A 20,152-nucleotide genomic window follows, 5' to 3' on the forward strand; every position below is an offset into this window, starting at 1 on the left:
CTGTCCTGGCCAGGCATACTGAAATATTGGTAGTTAGAAAATCTAAGCAATTTCAAGTCTACACTCTGTCACATGGAATTTGGGCATTAATAAAAGCATTCTACCTTGATGCAACCATATGCCTAAAATCCCATTTACAAGACAAAATCTGGGACTCAAGTAAAATTCCAAGTCCTCTATTCCATACTTAAAATCCCAATATGAGTTGTATATGGTATGAGCTAAGTGGGGACCAGATAAAATGACAATCCTACAGTACCAATTTTTAAAGTTTGTATGTATGTAAAATGTGATGAGTATTAACATTTTAAATAATGTTTCTTTAATGAGCAGTGGAAGCACTTTTTCCTTGTAAGATCTCAATTATTAAGAATTTAAAACTTACAAGCATTTGGCAAGATTTAGCCTATTTTCTACTCAAAGATTATTAAATCTTCTAATTTGAGTCAATATTAAAACCATACAACCATTTATTGTAAAATACATTTACTGATGATAAGACATGTAATTTACTCCCGATACTTGATGTTACAAACTTTAGGGTCTTTGAGATATGCAGGATCCTTGTATGTAACTGGCATAAACCCTGTAAAAAAGAATGAAAGTTCTTCACAAAAGATAACGAGCAAAAACTTTCGATTAGCCCAATTCAGTTTTTCAGATGCTCTTACCCATTATTTGAGCTCTCTTAATTGCTTTTGTGATTTCTTTCTGTTTCTTCCCACAAAGACCTATGAAAGAAATGCTTTCATATTCATAAAAAAATGTCAGCACTCAAAATGCACAACTATCTTAAGGAAAGGCTAGAAAACCTGTAAACAGCAAGGTAGTAAATATTTTAGGTTCTGTGGGCCATACGGTGTCCTAATTTAGTCTGATGTAGCTCACAAAGTGGCTATAGACACTACGTAAAGTAAGCTATTTACAAAAACAAGTGGTAGATCCAACTTGGCCTAGAGGCAATTGGCCCCAGGTTTAAATAAATAGGAATGATTATAGTATACTCCAAAACATCAATGCAATCTTCTTAAGCCCTCATTTTTTTTTTTTTTTACATGTCCACCTGTAGTTAGCTCCGAGCATAAGAAGACATGTAAAATAATAGCCCTTTTGGCCTACAAAGAGGCCTTCTCAAAGTACTGTCATATCTGGTCTAATAGTGATTTATAGCACAATCTGAATATCTGCCATTTTTCTTAAATAACAAGTAGATTTATCTAATTTTTATAAGTTGCTATAATAGAAAACAAAATACCTGTTATGTGCCTTCCATAAATGCATCCAGTAAATGGAGATATAAACTGGGACAAAAGCTGTTTTGAGTTTTATTTGGAGAAGAAAAAAAATTTATATCAATACATTTGTTCAACCTTGATTGTGTAAATTAAAAAATGTATATATCACTGTCAAGTTATGTAAAGGCTTAATTTCAGGCAAAATTCATTAAATAAAAATACTATGTCCATTCTATTAATAGATCTTTTTAAATGAAAAAGCTAATTACCAAAGTTAACATCTCTTATCCAGTGTGTCAAACAAAGTCTATACAACAGCTTAATGAGCACTTGTTTTCAGTGCTAAAGCTGTTTCCTTGACCTCCACAGATACTTTCCTAAAATACTATGCTTAGCATTAAACATTTCATCTATCACGACAGGCTATCACATTATTCTATCAGACTACAGTGAGGTCTTCAAAAGGTACATCAAGCCACTTGCCATAATTTTGTGTTTTATTTAAATTCTTTAGTACTTTTCAGGTAGCAGGCACTGTGCTGGCACTATGCATAATCCTCCTGACGTGCTTTAAATTTAATGGTTTTGCTCCTAAGGCAGCTATCACTTTATGCTACTGTCAGGATACTTAACTCCGGAACCACTCTTGCCCCTGATTTGCCACTTTTAATTTGCTGAGCCCTGGACAACAAATAAAAATACCTTTGAAGCAGTGAGATTGGTAGTGTATCAGTACAGAGATCAACTTCAGCAGAGGGGCTTTTTCCAAATTGTTAACTCTACCAACTAAGAATCCCTGCATAGTGAGCTACTGGTAAGACCTTTAAGGCAGAGGGGGAAAAAAAAGGAAGAAAACACTGAGCTGAAATAATAGATGAGGGAGAGCCAAAGGGCTCTCATTTTAATAAAAGGGATGCCTTGTACATAGAAAACCAGATTTGAAATTATGAAGTTACTACAACAGGTGCCTCTACACAAAGCCTGTTATAAAACTGACTTGATTCTCTTTAGTTATGACTAACAAGGGAGCAAAAATCCTAAAATCCAGTATCATAGTGAAGTAAAACCATATCTCACCTGTACATTCTTATAATCTACACGTTTTCCACACAAAATACATTTTTTAAGAGGCTCCTTATAAGGATTTTCCATTGGAATGGGCTAAGATAAAGGAAAGAAAAAAATCTAATAGTTTAATGTGTTAATATTAAAATAGAATTAAATCTTAAGGTTACCACATTTGAATCTATCCAAAGGATTAGTTGTACCTTTCTTAATATGAAAAAGAATAAATGACAGCTTGGCTTGTAGAAGAAAAATCAAGGTTTCTAAAAAAGTCACCATTTTAAGGATTTCAGTGTGTTTATAAATGTTTTGTACGCGTACTTTGGTTTGGCTGAGGAGGAATTAAATCATGGAGGAGGATTCTGGGATAGAATACAATCTCTGTTTATGGGAGGATACCTTTCATGGCCCCAAACTGCTTTATATCTCAACCTTTTTGGTTTTTCTGTCCTCACTACTACCTCTAATGCTTCTGTCACAATGCCTCCAATCTATAATCAGTACAGGCATGTCTCCAATCAAGATATTCTTATCTAGAAATGGCTTTGAAGACCTTAACCCCCTGTAGTTGCATGCAAAATTTCAAGTGAATGAAATTGTGAGCTTTTTTCTGAGAGCCCATATTTTATTAGCATCTCGGGAATTTATGACCTATAAAACAGCTCTAGTAATGTCCTTTACTCTCTTGAACTGTGGTGTGCATTAAATGACCAAGAAGGATGCTCAAGGGACTAGAATTCTGTTTTCCAACCCTTCAGACTCTTAATCCAATTTATATGCAGCTCACATGTAATGATTACATTCCTTCTCTACACTGTGTTAAAATGTTTTGTATGGGGGGCGCCTGGGTGGCGCAGTCGGTTAAGCGTCCGACTTCAGCCAGGTCACGATCTCGCGGTCCGTGAGTTCGAGCCCCGCGTCGGGCTCTGGGCTGATTGATGGCTCAGAGCCTGGAGCCTGTTTCCGATTCTGTGTCTCCCTCTCTCTCTGCCCCTCCCCCGTTCATGCTCTGTCTCTCTCTGTCCCAAAAATAAATAAACGTTGAAAAAAAAATAAATAAAAAATAAAATGTTTTGTATGGTTTGATTAGTGTCAAATCATCTTTGCATATAGCAGGAAAAGCTATACTGGCCAAGCCCAAAGCTAGCACTTGAAACCCATAAAAATACATCTACAGGCTAAAAGAAACTGTATTGAACATCCTGGTTGTAAAACTTTAATTTTGATCACTTACTCACTAAAACACCAAACCCACTCCCCCCCAAACTCCCCCAGTAATGAATGGCACAAAGAACTGAATCTGAAATGGGGAAGAGACTTTGTCCAATTCCTCTGTTGGATATTCTGCAATTGTTGCACACACCAAAACTACCTTCTTTAATTTCTAAAGCACATATCTTTAAATTTAAGATCTAGGGGTGCCTGGGTGGCGCAGTCGGTTAAGCGTCCGACTTCAGCCAGGTCACGATCTCGCGGTCCATGAGTTCGAGCCCCGCGTCAGGCTCTGGGCTGATGGCTCGGAGCCTGGAGCCTGTTTCCGATTCTGTGTCTCCCTCTCTCTGCCCCTCCCCCGTTCATGCTCTGTCTCTCTCTTTCCCAAAAATAAATAAAAAACGTTGAAAAAAAATTAAAAAATAAATAATAATAAATTTAAGATCTAAGAAGAAAAGTATGGTCTTACACAATTGATGCTTCTTGGTAGATCTTTAGAAATTCTCTTACTTCAAAGCTCTCTTAAATGCTGATTAACCAATGAATTATAATTTTCAAATTTTGATTATTTTCTTAATTGTTTTGTCGTCCAGCTGAACTTTATTCAAATAGCTAAAATGTAAGAATTTGCTCATATTTGCAAATGCCTTAAAGGGAAGAAAAAAAGCCTTACCAGGTCCTCATTGCTGGCTACCTGCGTGTATTGTGAACAGCTTCTCCACAGCACTGCAATTAAACAAACAGAAACAAACCAATTCTTTTTGTTAGCTCTGTAACTAAAGAAATATTTTTGTTTTTATGGAAGCAAGGTGAACCAAGGGATACAATATAAAAGAAAGGTTTGGGGGCACCTGGATGGCTCAATCTGTTAATCCGATTTCAGCTCAGGTCATGATCTCCCAGTTCATGGGTTTGAGCCCCAGGCTGGGCTCTGTGCTGACAGCTCAGAGCCTGGAGATTTCTGATTCTGTGTCTCCCTCTCTCTCTGCCCCTCCCCCACTCACACTCTTTCTCTCTTTCTAAAATAAACATTTAAAATTTTTATTGAACAAAGAGGTTTTGGGGCGCCTGGGTGGCTCAGTTGAGCGTCGGACTTCGGCTCAGGTCAGGATCTCGCAGTCGGACTTGGGCTCAGGTCAGGACCTCGCAGTTGGTGAGGAGCCCCCGTGTGGCGTTCTGTGCTGACAGCTCAGAGCCTGTAGCCTGGTTCAGATTCTGTCTCCCTCTCTCTGCCCTTTCCCCACTCATGCTCTCTGTCTCTCAAAAATGAATAAACGTTAAAAAAGATTTTTTTAAAGAGGTTTTATATTTACAAACAACGACAGAATAAAAACCTTTAGAAGTGAGGCAGAGTAAGATTTATGATGAATGTGCTTTCCAAGGCTTTGGGGAAAAGGCATATATTTCCCTACCCCTACAACCTCTCACCTGCTCTCTTCCTGAAGTTTATTTTCCCTTCACTCAACGGTTAGAGGCAGATTTCGATGGAAATGCCGGGAAAGCAACAGAAAGGCATTGTTATAGCATAGGGAAAATGTAGTAACAGACCCCCTAAAGAAAGTATTGACAGAAAAGATAACGTGCAGAAACGATAGATTCGAGAGCCCATGTCACAATTTCGCCCTGATCGGGAACGTTAGACATCCCCTATAATCTGCTGCTGGGTGATTCTGGAAATGTACTTTCCTTACCAACTCTACCCAGAGCTCTCAAGCAAGTACTCTGAGAATCAGGAGATCACTCTCTTCGTGTGGTTAAAAAAGTGTACTCGACGACAATCACGCACCCTTCTGCCTTAAAACACTAGTCACGGGCCATTACAGATTCCCACGTATCCTGGATAAGCTCTTAATCGCCTAGAAACCGGCGTCGTTTGGCTAACAGTGACCACTCCACCAACCTAATTAGGGCCAATGCAACGGCTGCAATGCCACAAAAGAGCATAGGTTATGGAAACTTTACCCGCGTGAGTCTTAGGATCTCTGAGGCAGAGAGCTGGCTTTATGAAGTACGCCAACTTTTTCCTCCCTAGATCACTGCAAACAGCAACCAGCGCCGCCATGGATCCTCGCTCCTCCTCTTCCTTATCCTCTTTCCAAATAGTCCTGACGAGTCGCCTCCGGGGTTCCTCCCTTGGTGGCCCGAAAACTCGATTCAAAGGTTCCGCTGGCGAACCGAAGTCGGTAAGGTTTTCAATGCGGCTGCGCAGCACCTTTTCGTTCAACCCTTCACAGGCACAAGCCTGGGACATCTATGATTGGACAAGGAGAAGGCGGGCCCCTCTGCTCGGGCCTCCGCTTCCGGTTTGAGTGCCCCCCCTCCCCCCCGCCTCCCGGCAATTGATTTGCGATATTACCCTAAGGTGGATGGACAGGCGAGCGCGGTTTCCCGTCAGTTGCTACCCTCGCTCAGTGCTCCACTCCCTCTTCCACGGGGGTTTGGCAGCTGGGTCACGCGGGACGAAGTTCGGGCAGGGTCCTCGGCCCCTGCCATGAATGAAGGTGGTTCCCGCATCCGCCGGCGGGTTGCTGTCCGCAAAAGGAACCGGCCTAGCTTAGAGAGCATTTTTGCCTCCCCCACCGCCGCCGATCTCCAGCCAGGCGATGAGGAGGAGGAGGACGAGGAGGAGATGATGGCTGGAAGTCGGCGGAAGAAAACCGCGGAGGTGCAGCCCGTCGAGGTACAACCGCCTCAGCTCTCAAATTCCCCAAGGTCCTGGTCTCATTGTCCACTTTTGGAGCGATGATGTAAACCCAGGTCTCCTAGCGTGCATGCCCACTGAAAGAACCCTGGGAGACCAGCTGTAGAAGTGATGGAATTTGAAACTTCAAAATTTCGGCAGTTCCCTTCTTAGATGCAAACAATTGACCAATTAGCTACTAGCTTTCATTTGCTTACTTCGTCTTTGTTATCGCTGTTAGTCCTCACTTGTGAGGTATTATTGCTTTGCTATCCTCATTTTTTTATAGGTATGAAAGTCATACTTGCAGCAAATAAGTGGCATGACTGAGATGCAAATCTAGATTTCCAGGTTACTGCTGTTCCTACTGTGCTAATAGAATCTACCATTTATTGCACACTCATTATGTGCGGGGTATTTTGTTAAGCTTAAGCTATTTGCATTATCTTGATTTTACAACATTAATCAGGCCCTGAGAAGTTAAGAAACACTTATTTTTTCTTAATGTTTATTTATTTATTTATTTATTTTGAGAGAACATGAGCAGGGGAGGGGCAGAGAGAGAGTGGGACACAGGATCTGAAGTGAGTTCTTTGCTGACAGCAGGGAGCCTGATGCGGGGGATTGGGGAGTCAAACCCACAAACCTCTGAGCTGAGCGGAAGTCAGACACTCAACTGACTGAGCCAGTCAGGCGCCCAAGAAACTGGGTTTCTGACTTCAGGTCTTGCTTTTTTTTTTTTTTTTTTTGACATTTATTCATTTTTGAAAGACAGAGAGTGAGTGGGGGAGGGGCAGAGAGAGAGAGAGAGAGAGAGAGAGAGAGAGAGAGACAGAAGGCTCCAGCTCTGGGCTGTCAGCACAGAGCTCCACACGGGGCTCGAACTCACTGACGATGAGATCATGACCTGAGCTAAAGTCGGTAGCTTAACCGACTGAGCCACCCAGGTGCCCCTTCTGATCTTGCTTTCTTAATCACTTCACTGTACTGCTACCTCTAAATTTACATCTCCTCTGTTTAGTAGATCATCCCAAGTCCGTATGCAGACCCTCCCTTTCAATTCCAAATTCCTAGGAACAGAATTTGCTTGGAATGTCCAGTGGAACAAGCATGGTTCTGTTACAAGCTGGTCTTAGATTGGAGTATGGGAGGGGAAAAGATAGTGCAGTTACCAGAAACTTCTAGTGAGATGACATTTCAAGGGATGTCGGTTGGTCTTGCTACCTTTTTAGGATTACCTTTAAGGATTTGGCACTGACTAAATGAGGATCCCTGTATCACCATACACTAGGAGTGCAGTTTAGGCAAATCACTTACACACTCTGGGCTTCCATTTCATCATCTGTAAAATGGAGACGATAATATCCATTTCATAGGGTGATTTACATTAAGGTCTATGATCCATATAATTATACCTTGGTATAGCCTGAGACTGAAACTTTTATTTATAGTGAAGCTAGAATTGACCATAAATCTTTTCATTTTCTTTCCAGAATAATGACAGTGAAGAGGACATGTTTGGTGACTATGATAGCTTTGCTGAAAACTCTTTTTTAGCTCACGTTGATGACCTGGAACAATATATGCAGCTTCCTGAACATAGGAGACATGCCTCAGACCTTGCCACTGACGATCTTTGTTCGGAAAGCGACAAACACAACAAACTCAGCGTTACTACCATAGACAACTTTACTGAATTAAAAATGGATGAGCACACAAAGAACCAGAGTAGGCAGGAAGATGTCTGTATTGAACCTGAACCTGATCTTTTGTATGATATACCTTCCTCCCAGGTTTTATACTTTGAAAATTCTTCAAATGATTTGGGCGATCAGTCTACCAAAGAGAGGGATTGCAATTCCTCCTCCCACAAGACTGTGAATGAGGAATTAGCCCAGAATAGCATAGAACAACACCAGCAAACTGATGATCCCTCTTCTAAAGTCAGAACTAGCTCAGAGGAGAATAGAAGAAAAAGTCTTAAAGAACATCTAAAAAGTGCCATGACTGGAAATGCCAAGGCCCAAACACCAATATTTTCTAAGACTAAACAACTCAAAGAGACTCTCCTATCTGAGGAGATTAATGTTGCCAAGAAAACAATTGAATCATCATCAGATGACCTTGGTCCTTTTTATTCATTACCCAGCAAAGTGAGAGACCTTTATGTTCAGTTCAAGGGAATTGGAAAATTATATGGTAATGCTTTTTGCTGAAATGAAAAAACATTTACCATAGTTACCAGAATACTTGTGCAAATCAGTAGAAAGCAGATGCTCCCGTGGTCACATATCTCATCTTAAGGTGAATCCAAATATCAGTTCTCTCAAGCCTTCCATTCCTATCCTGCTGCTACTGAACCTCTTCCCTTCATGGTCACACTTCTCAAATCTGTTATCTTTGCTGTCTTCCTTTCCTCACCTCACAATTCTCAGCCCACTCCAACTCTGGGTTCTGTGCTCTCACTTGAGATATGACTAGGGTGTCTAAATCCAATACTTTTAGTTCTTTCTGACTTCTTAGTAGCTTACCAGGCACAATTAACCAGACCCTTGAAACACGGACTTCTTGACTTCTTGACATTCCACTCCTGTTTTTATCTCTGATCGTCTAGTTGCTTCTCAGTTTTCTTAGCTGGTGTTTCCTTGGCTGGCTCTGTCTTCTCTACCAAAACTTGAAATTCCTTTTACTACTCATGTCTTGAGTGACAGCATCAATATTAGTAATACCACTGATTAAAACGAAACATCCCTGAAGACAGCTGAAGTTGAGTTAAGTGCAAAGAGATAGTATTAATAACAATAAATGTTGTAGTCTTTTTCAAAAATCCTGGGTCTTTGCATATATTTCAGATATGTGCCACTTTAGACAAAGAAGGGACGGTTGCTGCCATCCTCAAAAGATGAGCCTATCAACCAATCACTTCATAAGTGTTTCTGAAATTCCTGTGTTAGTACCTTACGAACCATATGAAAACACGGTTCTCATCTCAGGGAGAAGACAACCAGGTGGAGAAAGGACACAAAGTCTAATGTAAGACTAAAAGGGTCTAATAAATTCTAAATTGTGAGGTTTGCAGTTAAAGAGCTAAAGGTGTGTATTGCCCTTGAAGCAGGCGTTCACTTTCTTCCCTCTGCTTTTCTCCTACCTCCTTGTTCTTTGTTTAATCCGCATCTTCTGCCAGAGCGAGTTCTCTGAGGACAGGGCTATCTCTGACTCCTCTTTTTCTTAATTAACTACCGCTGTGCCTGGTAGGCTCCGGTTGGTTCTCAACTGCTGGGGCTCGTCAGCCTAGTTGTGAATTCTGATCCTGTCACTTAAACACAAGTTTTGCACTCTGAGCCTTAGTTCCTGGTCTATTAAAAAGTAAGTAACAATCGTGGTTGTTTTGCAAGCTATGTTCTGCGTCAAGGACATGCGAAATGAGACTTGGGTAATGACTGTCAATCGTTATGTTGGTAGCTTCTGAGTAAGAACTTGAGTAAATAACAAGTTTTTAAAGCTCTCTTTGCTTATCAATCTGGTTCGATGACATGACCAATTTAAAGCATAAATAAGTGTGTCACTTCTCATTGGGCTAAAGTAGTGGTTTTGAAAGTGTAATTGTTGGACAGCAGCAGCAGCAGCACCTGGAAACTCATTGAAATAAGTATTCTCAAGCTCCACTCTAGACCTACTGAATCAACCTCTGGGGGTGTGACCTGGCAATTGGCTTTAACAAGCCCTCCAGTGGATCCTGGTGTGCCAAAAGTTAGAACCACTGAGCTTGAGAACCTCAACCTTACACTGTTATTATTTTTTTGCCTTTTTATCATAGAATTGCATGCTTAATGGGTTTTCCATAAATGTTGAGAACTAAGTTAATCATTTTTTAATGGGTGAAGATAAGTGATATTGCTAAGTATTTGTTATTTTGGTCATTTTATACTTTAAAAAAATCTGAGTTGGATGAAAAGCGGATGTGGTCAAGTTGTATTTTTGCACAGATACCTACAGTTTCATATATAATGGGTAATACCAGCCTGAAATATTTTTAATATGTAAGTATTAAATATTAAACATAAGTATTTAAGTATTTTTGAAATATTTTTATTCTTAAATGTTTATTTATTTATTTTGATGGGGAGAAGGGAGGGAGGAAGGGGAGAAGGGAGGGATAGACAGGAAAAGGGAGACAGAATCCCAAGCAGGCTCCATGCTGTTGGCACAGACATGGGGCTTGAACTCATGAACCGTGAGATCATGACCTGACCCAAAATCAAGAGTCAGACACTTAACTGACTGAGCCACCCACGTCCCCCTTTTGAAATATTTGTAAAGTGAAAAGAAGTCATTTGCAAGCATTTGGGAATCACCAAAATGTAAGAAATTAGTCATTTGGCTGTTATTCAGATGTAACTTTTTAAAGCTTTGCAATATATCCTATTAGTAGTCACCTTTTTTTATTTAACTTTTTTTGGAAAATGTAATACATTCAAGTACAACTTTTCTATGTATATATTATTTTCTAATAATCTGTACATAATTGGTTAGTTACAGTCTAACACACATTTATAATCTTTCATTATATATTGAGCATGTATAAATCAGTCTACCACCTGCTTTCAGGCTGTAAAGAATATCATATGATTGCAATAATTTATCCAACCTTTACCCTTTGATGGCTCTTTGTTTTATATAAATAATGCTATGATGAACATCTTGCACATAATCTTGTTTTTATTTCTATAGGTGTAGAGACCTAGAAGCAATACTACTAGGCCAAAGACAGTGTGTAGGGTTGTTGTCGTTGTTGTTTTTTAATTTATTTATTTATTTTGGAGAGGGGAGGGACAGAGAGAGGGAGAGAGAGTATCCCAAGAAGGCTCTATACTATCAGCACAGAGCCTGATGCAGGGCTTGATCCTACGAACCGTGAGATCATGACCTGAGCCAAAATCAAGAGTTGGACACTTGACTGAGTCCCCCAGGCACCCCTAAAAAGATTATAGTATTTTATGCTCTCATCAGCCACACATAAGAATGTCTCCTTGTCCCCAGTCAGCTCCAGAATTTCTATATGTGGGGCTATTTATTTTTAGTAGTTACCTGTATTTTATTTTGCCAACCGAGTAGGTAACAGTTGAGCATCTTTTCACGTATATATTAGCCATTCATATTTCTTCCTGCTGTGAAATGTCTTATCATATCCTTTGCCCATTTTCCTAGTGATAAAGTACTGATGCACATTTTGAAGACTTTTGATGGTCCACATTGTCAGATTATCCTTGAGAGTAGTTACTCTAGTTTTCAAAACTCTAGTTTTGTTTTGGATCTGATTTGGTCCTTTTAGTGAATTCTACCTTGCTACATTGTGGAATTCCTAGATGTGCCGGTTAAGAATCCTAGTCCTGTGGTTTCAATATTCTTACAGCTCAAAATGGTATTCAGGCCAGAGTTCAGCTCCCCATAATAGCCGGTTGAATAGTCTTTCTAACCATGTATAAAACCTCATGGGTTTTTTTTCCCCCTCCGTCCCCTGTTTCTCTCTAGGATGTTGTGTGGGTAGATGAGCAATCTCCTTGCAGAGCATAAGAGCAAAGCATTAGAATTCACACAGATCTTTGTACTGTCCTTTAGCTCTTCTGATGGCTCAGGTGATACCCGAGATCACTACCTGCTCTGTTAGAATCTTACACCTAAGTGTGCAGCTGGCGAATAGGTGGCCTAGTCACCCACTTCTTTGCCCAGGCCTGAATTAGAATTAGACTCTCACTGGCTTGCCCATCGAGGATTAGGGATGTTTGACATTTAACAAGTATGTATGATTATACTTATTATTATGAGGAGATTGATACACAGAATGGAATTTGGTTTTTCCTTCTTAGAAAACTTTCTTAAGACTGAATTGTAGAAGGGGAAAGGAATGCTTTCTTTTTTTTTTTAATTCTGTAGAATGGCAACATACTTGCTTAACACTGAATTCTGTGCAAGAAAGAAAAAACTTAATATATTCCTTGCCAACGAGTGGTGGAAAAACCCTTGTGGCTGAGATTTTAATGCTGCAAGAACTGCTTTGCCGGCGGAGAGATGTTCTAATGATCCTACCATATGTGGCAATTGTCCAAGAAAAGGTGCGATTTTTTTTTTTAACAAGCAGTATTTGTTAACATTTTCATACTAAGATAGAAAAGGTACCATAAATGTAACAACTATTTTTTTTAAAGTGTATTTATTTATTTTTGAGAGAGAGAGGGAGAGGGAGAACAGACAGGTGAGGGGCAGAGAGAGAGAGAAAGAGGGAGACACAGAATCCTAAGCAGGCTCCAGGCTCCAGGCTCCAAGCTGTCAGCACAGAGCTCAATGCAGGGCTTGAACTCACAAACCATGAGATCATGGCCTGAGCTGAAGTTGGACACTTAACCAACTGAGCCACCCAGGCATTCCTGTAACAACTTTTTATTGACTAAGAAGAGGTACTTCTATTAATGATGGAGAATTAATATTTTGGGGATGTGCAAAGCAGTATGTAGAACCTACCAAAAGTCTTTTCTAATACTAATTGCCTCTTAAAAGAAGAATTTTATTTTTTTTCTAAACTGGTGGATTAAATTCCATTTTAAAAATTCCGTTGAGGGGCTCCTGGGTGGCTCAGTCGGTTAAGCAAATGACTTCAGCTCAGGTCATGATCTCACAGTTTGTGGGTTCGAGCCCCACATCGGGCTCAGTACTGACAGCTCAGAACCTGGAGCCTGCTTTGGATTCTGTGTCTCCCTCTCTCTCTGCCCCTCCCCATCTTGTGCTCTGTCTCTCAAAAATAAATAAATATTAAAAAAAAATGTTTTTTACGTTCTATTGCTGTTTAGCCTGCCTCTTCAAGCAGAAAGTAATCGATTATTTTATCAAAATAAGTGAGTTATGCTGATTTTTTTTACATCAAGAGGAAACATTTGAAATTTATTTTCACATTGATTATGTAATGTAAAAGTTGCATTCATTTTGCAAAGAGCCACACGTGAATTATGACATTTCTTAGATATATGTGTCTTGTCTGTGACTTTGTTCTCATTCATTGGTATTATGTACTATTTTAGATTTAAAAAAAATAGACATGAGCTCTTAATAATTGAGTTAATTATCTAATTTTTTGCTTATTTTAACTGATATTCTAGATTTCAGGTTTGTCAAGTTTTGGTATAGAACTGGGTTTCTTTGTTGAAGAATATGCTGGAAGCAAAGGAAAGTTTCCCCCAATTAAAAGAAGGGAAAAAAAATCTCTCTATATTGCCACTATTGAAAAAGGACATAGTCTGGTGAACTCCTTGATTGAAACCGGAAGGATTGGCAGTCTGGGTCTGGTTGTTGTAGATGAGGTTAGTAACTGCTTTTATAGTTTATCATTTTATGAATAATTGTTGAATAATTATATTTTATTACTAATTAATTAATATCAACATGTATTATTATGTGGGTCCACTTAGTACCTCTATGAGGATAAGTAATTTATTTTAATATGTAGACAATACAGATGAATACATTTCATGCTTAGTAATCTTAAATTCGGTTTTATGTTGTGTTTTTTGAAGAGTGAATATATGTGTATGTGTATATTCAATTTTATAATGATGCTTATCAATTTCCAGGTGTGTCAGGATGTTGCCCCCAAGCCTCATTAACATAAAATATCAGTGGTACAATGCATGTGTACTCTAATTGCTATATCCAAAATGCTTAAGAATTCTAAAGCAAAGATTACTTGATTTCATATAAATACATGCGTGTTCTATGTAGGCATATGCAAATTTACTTTTCTCCCATTTTTTTTTAAATCTCAAAGTTACACATGATTGGTGAAGGAAGCCGTGGGGCTATACTGGAAATGACCCTAGCAAAAGTCCTCTACACTAGCAGTAAGTATCTTTTCAAATAGAATCGATTTATACTCAGGAAGCCTGTGAAAGACTTGTGTCATTAGTTAGATTATGTAACAGAATAAGATACTCAAGCATTCTGCATTAGCTTTTGACTTCTTTCCTTTTTTTTTAAGTTTTTCATTCTGCATTAGTTTTACTTCTTTCTTTTTTCTAAATCTACTTATTTTGAGAGAAAGAAAGAGAGAATGAGAATGAGTGGGGGAGGGGCAGAGAGACAGGGAGAGAGAGAATCCCAAGCAGGCTTCGCTCTGTCAGCAGGCCCAACGCAGGCCCGAACCCACGAACCGTGATATCATGACCTGAGTCGAAATCAAGAGTCAGATGCACAACCAACTAAGCCACCCAGGCGCCCCTTAGATTTTTTTACTTCTAAAGTAAACTTCATAAACTTTTGTTGGAGGAAATGGTATATGAGTAGAGCTGTGAATATGAAGGAAATTAACGTTTGAGGACATCTTGTTCCACTTACTAGTTGTGTGTACTTAGTCGTGTGACTCAACCTATTTCTTCATCTGTAAAATGGGGATAATGGTTCCACCCTGATGGGATCGTTGTGAAGATTATGAGTTAACCAGGTAAAGCATTCAACAATTACCTAGCACATAGCACTTGATAAAGGTTTGTTGTTGCCACCACCATCAGTATCCTCATCATCAGACCAGTGAATGTAAGTAGTCACTTTAAGGAGCTATTTGCAACATCAAATAGTCTTTCAATGTATATGAAATATTTATTCTAAATGCCTTCTTTCCTATTCATAGATGTGCTGTTGCAATGACTTATTAAATTATATATTGCAAGAGCTAATATATGGAAAAGTGATTAATTATAAAGGTCAAATATTAAGAATTATTTTACAATTTTTGATAGCAATATTATTTAGGCAGGTTGCAGCACTTTATAATCATTCGTTAAAAACAATTACTGAGTTCCTACTTTGTGCCAGACACTATTTTAAGTGCTAAGGCTCTAGCAGTGAATAACACAGAGTCCCAGCCTTCACTGAACCTGTTTTAGTGAAAGTGAGCAGACAGTCAACGGATAAAGAAGAAAACATATGGTGTATCAGATGGTGACAAATTCCATGGAAAAATATAAAGCAGAGGAAGAGAGACAAATCGTCACCTGCTTGTCAAATCCAGTGCATACTGACTGTCCTTGTCTTATTTTTCTTCAGCATTTGGTTGTTTATCATTCCTTTTTCTTTTAGGTGCTGAAACATTCTCTCTTGATTTCCCTACTGTCTGTCTGTATAGGGGATCATGTGTTACCACACGGCCGAGGACAGACTCTGGAGCTGGAATAAAATCCTGACTCACTTTTAACGACACATGTGCAAGTTATATTGAGCAAGTTATATTAACTGTGCCTCTGTTTCCTTATGCACCAAAAATAGTTGATAATGGGATGGGTGAAATAAGTGAAGGTACAAACTTTACAGTTATAAACAAGTCATGAGGTTGAAAAGTACAGCATAGGGAAGATAGTCCATGATAATGACAGATGGTAGCTACACTTACCGTGGTGAACATTGTATTATGTACTGAATTGTCGATCACTGTGTTATACACCTGAGACTAATATAACACTGTATGTCAGCTATATTTCAATGATAAAAAAATTTTTAAAAATGGGTGATAGTCATAAAACCTGCCTGACGGAGTTGCTTTCCTATGGCAGACAGCCATTTTATACTGCCCAGGACATGCAGCCACATGAGTGTCACTCCACCTTTATTTAAAAAAAAAAAAAAAAAAAAAAATTGTCAACCTGATAGCAAGATCCCATAAAGGGCTTTATATGACAAGAGTTCAGGACCTACTCAGCCCCACATCCTACACTGTTCATCTGCCTGTAGCCATACCTGTGGACCATGTCATAACTCTTCCTAACAATGGTCCAGATAGTCAGCAACAAGCATATTTATACTCATTATTGTTGTTTAGAAGTCTTGATAAAGATCTGACTTTTTGACAAGTGTGAGATTCTGTAAAATTCCAAATAGTAGCTGTCAAGATACCTGAGAGTTTTCAGTCTTTGACTGCCAGAATAATACTCTGGTAATATTTTTATATTTTTCTTACTTCCTTCCCTCCCTCCTTTCCCAGATCACTCAGGAAGAATACAGAACTCAAAGACGTTGCTAAGGGCACGTGGGTGGCTCAGTCAGTTAAGCATCTGACTCTTGACTTTGGCTCAGGTCATGATCTCTTGGTTCATGAGTTCAAGCTTCACATCGGGCTCTGCCGTGACAGTGCAGAACCTTCTTGGGATTCTGTCTCCCTCTCTCTCTGGCCCCTCCCCAGCACACTCTCTCTCTCTCTCTCTCAAAGTAAATAAAAATAAACTTTAAAAATAAAATAAAATTTTTAAAAGGTTGCTGAAATTACTATTTTGATACACTAAATAACACATTTTCCTCAATCCTTTGGATTTTTTTTTAGAAACAACTCAGATTATTGGCATGAGTGCCACACTGAACAATGTTGAAGACCTTCAAGAATTCCTTCAAGCAGAATATTACACCAGTCAGTTTAGACCAGTATGTACCTAAGGTTTGCGCTGTATGGATTTGTTTTATATCATCTTACTCAGAAAGAAAAGTAGCTGGGGCGCCTGGGTGGCTCAGTCGGTTAAGCATATGACTTTGGCTCACATGATCTCACAATTTGTGAGTTCGAGCCCCACTTTGGGTGAGCTGGATCCACACTCTCTCTCCCTCTCTCTCTCTCCCTCTCTCTCTCCATCTCTCCTCTCTTTGCACCTCATGGGATTCTCTCTGTCTCTCTCTCTGCCCCTTCCTCACTCATGCATGTGTGTGTGTGCCCTCTCCTTCTCTCTCACAGAAATAAATAAATAAATAAATAAATAAATAAATAAATAAATAATTTAAAAGAAGAAAAGTAGCTAACATACCATATAAAAAATACCATAGAGTAGGTATACCATAGAAGGGATATAATTCCAGTCACCATAGCTGCATGCTAATAAGAGTTTGTGTATAAAGAACATAAACTCCATGGGGTCAGGATCTTAGCTTGGGTCACTTGCGTGTCTGTAGCACCTCAACAATACTTGGCTTATGGGCCTTCAATGAATATTTATTGAATGAAATTTTCCAGATACATTCTATTTTTCTACTTCTTCTTAAAAATTCTTTCATTTGCTCAGAATTTAGTCATTCATATTTTGAGTCATTGGCATATAAAAGCATTTAACTTAAAAGTTAAAATATTTTCATATATTTATGCATTGGTAGTTACAATGCTTTTTTAATAAGCTAAGACTTCATGTGGATTTAAATTTAAACTCCCTAATAATGGTATTCCCAAAAGACTTAAAAAAGTAAATATATTTCTTAATTATCTGAAAGTAGCTTATAGTGAACATCTGCTCTGTCTGCAGTACCCATGTGCATATTCAGTGTCTAAATAGCTTTTCAGAAAATAGTTATTGAGAATCGCCAACTTTAATTTTAAAATTTGATGTTTTTACATTTGCATCAAAGAGGAGAATTTTCGAGACACTTGGCTGACCTTAATAGTCAAATTAGACACTCTTCTTTTAAAAATGCAATGAACTGTATTCATAAACTTCTTTTGTCTACAAATACTTAAATTAAAGAGAATATCGTGGTATGTAGAATTAAAACTGATGACTGATGAGACAGAAAATTTTAGATCTTGAGGAATAACACAAATAACTCCTTAATAAAAGAGTGTGAACATTGGCTTATTTATACTTCTTGTGACAAATAACAGAAGTGTCTGGTTTCCTTTTAGTGGATATTCAATTCAGAAGTATTTCTTTAAGGGTATTAATCCCTACTTTGATTGAAAGGGAAAAGAGACTCAAAGAAATGGTAAAGAAAAAACTTTTAAATTGAAGCATGTTTTGCATACCTTAGAAAAGCGACAGTTTTTCTATAGCTGTCCTTTTTTACAACATACTTCACAAAATTTTAAACTTGGAAAGAGGAATTTGTATGTGGTATTAATTGCAAATGTCTTTTTAATGCAAGGTTGAATTAAAAGAATATTTGAAAATAAATGATGCGATATATGAGGTTGACAGCAAAGCTGAGAATGGCATGACTTTTTCACGTCTACTGAATTATAAGGTAACATTTTAATATCCCTTGAATACGAGGTTCCCAAGCTTTGTGCCTAGGTGCCCTGGGGCACCACATAAGATTCACATGGGTGCCGTAGGATAGTTTAGATTTTTGAGAGAAACAGTGGATGCTTGACATCTGTTGGACACCATACAAACTACCACTTTGAGGTAGTTTCCAGTTTTAACATTAGATCACACTGTATTCCTTTCTATGATATTATATCTTAGTGAAGTTTTTTTTGTTTGTTTTTTGTAGTTACTGTAAACAAATACTGTGTGACAGTCAACGTGGGACAGAAAAAAGAGTAGCCAGGTCCAATCTGATTCTAAGATTTGGAAGACTATGGGGTGCTCAGTTGTGCGCACATCCTGTTCGTTAGCTATTATGGTTAAAAATGAAATAACAGTATCTTTTTCACTCAACTGATGTGTATTATTTATTCAAATGGCTACGAAATTGTGAGGAAATACGTACTTCAGTTGTTTGCACCTAAATACCTAATAAACAAAACTGTTAGGTATTTCTTTTGGCCCTGGGGCTCCATGAACCAAGAAAATCTGGAGACCTCTCCCTTAAATGTTTATTCATTCAGTAACAAGCACAAAACAAGAAGAAACTTTTGTGGGCTATGTAGTTCAGATATTGTATATAAAATGTTAATGTCTACTATGTTAATGTTTTGTGACTTATGTAAAGTATATTAAAAAGAGAAGAAAGGGATTTTACAATAGTTTAGAATTCCATAAAGGTATATTCTAAATCTGTATCTTAGTTTTTAATAAAGTTGAAGGAAGTGAGATTTTTAAATAATTTTATATTTTTCTCTATGTTGAATTCCTTATGTCTACTTGATGAGTACATTTTTTATTTCTGAAAATATATCCTGTAATGTGATTGAATCTGTGTTTTTGAAAACTGTTAGTGAAAGGCATATCTTATCTATATGGTCCTTTGATCATTATTAGGCTCAATCTGTGTTTCTCTCTGTGGACTTTTTGTTTTGCTCCAGTGGAGCTGAACATGCAGTGGGGTTATTAAAACATTTACTATTTTCATTTCTGTAATTTAAAACTAAATATGCCTAACAAAGCCCTAATAACCTAAAAGTGGGACTTAACGTCTTAAAATTTAATCTGGGTCTCTTCTTTTCTTTTAAAGGATCAGATTTATTAAATGAGAACTTCACAATTAAGGATGGTTTACTTACCTTTCAAAGCACACTGGTAAAATGACAGGTTTTCATGGTTGCTAACTACCTTGTTCCTGCATCTTGTTGTACAGTATTCTGATACTCTGAAAAAGATGGATCCTGATCATTTGGTAGCATTGGTGACAGAAGTTATTCCCAATTATTCCTGCTTAGTTTTTTGTCCCACTAAGAAGAACTGTGAAAACGTAGCAGAAATGATATGCAAATTTTTAAGCAAGTATGTTAATCTTTAAAAAATATTCTGTTTTATTTTATCATGATTTACATGCTATATATTCTGTTCATTCAACAAGCACTGGTTATTTCTTGTAGAACATCATAACTACAGTCGATTTTAAAGGTCCTAACCTTGAAGAAAGTTTAACTGTGAGATTCGTATATGTGAAATAGGCAAAGAATTCTAAGGTTACATGGAAGAGAATGCTGACTGATATAATGGTTTTAGATCAATGATTCTCAACCTTGACTGCAAATGCATCCTCTCAAGGGCTTTTAAAAATCTCAGTGCCCAGGTTACATCCCAGAAAATCAGAATCTCTGCAGGTGGGGCCCAGGTATCAGGATTTTGTAAAACTTTCCAGGCAGGTTCAACCTGCAGCAAGTTCACCCACTGGCTATTGTAGTCAGAGGCCCAGGCACTAATCACTGTGGATATGAATCATATCTTCAACTTAACCTTCTCTTTAATTAAATACTGTTGCCTTAGTTTTCTTAGTAAAC

The 20,152-nt window shown here is 38.2% G+C and overlaps 2 protein-coding genes across 12 annotated transcripts in view; one reads left to right on the plus strand and one right to left on the minus strand.

Annotated features, from left to right (window-relative positions):
* Positions 1-446: 446 nt before the first annotated feature.
* Positions 447-5,734, minus strand: MRPS18C (mitochondrial ribosomal protein S18C). Of its 2 annotated transcripts, XM_040479521.1 has the most exons (6): positions 5,475-5,725; positions 4,186-4,238; positions 2,313-2,396; positions 1,256-1,313; positions 672-731; positions 447-586 (listed from the first exon to the last, which is right to left on the minus strand). In XM_040479521.1, exons 1-6 carry the CDS (start codon positions 5,572-5,574, stop codon positions 510-512), a joined length of 432 nt encoding a protein of 143 aa, XP_040335455.1. In that variant the 5' UTR covers positions 5,575-5,725; the 3' UTR covers positions 447-509. The 2 variants fall into 2 exon arrangements, with proteins under 2 accessions (XP_040335455.1, XP_040335456.1); XM_040479522.1 differs by lacking the exon at positions 2,313-2,396 and having other exon boundaries at positions 5,475-5,734.
* Positions 5,735-5,976: 242 nt separating this feature from the next.
* HELQ (helicase, POLQ like) overlaps positions 5,977-20,152 on the plus strand; it is a 41,639-nt gene continuing 27,463 nt past the window's right edge. For 5 of the 10 annotated variants that reach the window (XM_040479436.1, XM_040479461.1, XM_040479470.1 and 2 more), the window contains exons 1-8: positions 5,977-6,192; positions 7,686-8,391; positions 12,127-12,305; positions 13,344-13,544; positions 14,009-14,081; positions 16,550-16,647; positions 18,127-18,225; positions 19,504-19,649. In XM_040479436.1, coding sequence (XP_040335370.1) covers positions 6,004-6,192; positions 7,686-8,391; positions 12,127-12,305; positions 13,344-13,544; positions 14,009-14,081; positions 16,550-16,647; positions 18,127-18,225; positions 19,504-19,649 — 1,691 coding nt within the window. In that variant the 5' untranslated portion in view covers positions 5,977-6,003. The other 5 variants (XM_040479451.1, XM_040479498.1, XM_040479489.1 and 2 more) reach the window with 5 other exon arrangements.

The sequence above is a fragment of the Herpailurus yagouaroundi genome, unplaced genomic scaffold (genome assembly GCF_014898765.1).
Source record: "Herpailurus yagouaroundi ecotype Mexico unplaced genomic scaffold, PumYag 28, whole genome shotgun sequence".
Taxonomy (NCBI): Eukaryota; Metazoa; Chordata; class Mammalia; order Carnivora; family Felidae; genus Herpailurus; species Herpailurus yagouaroundi.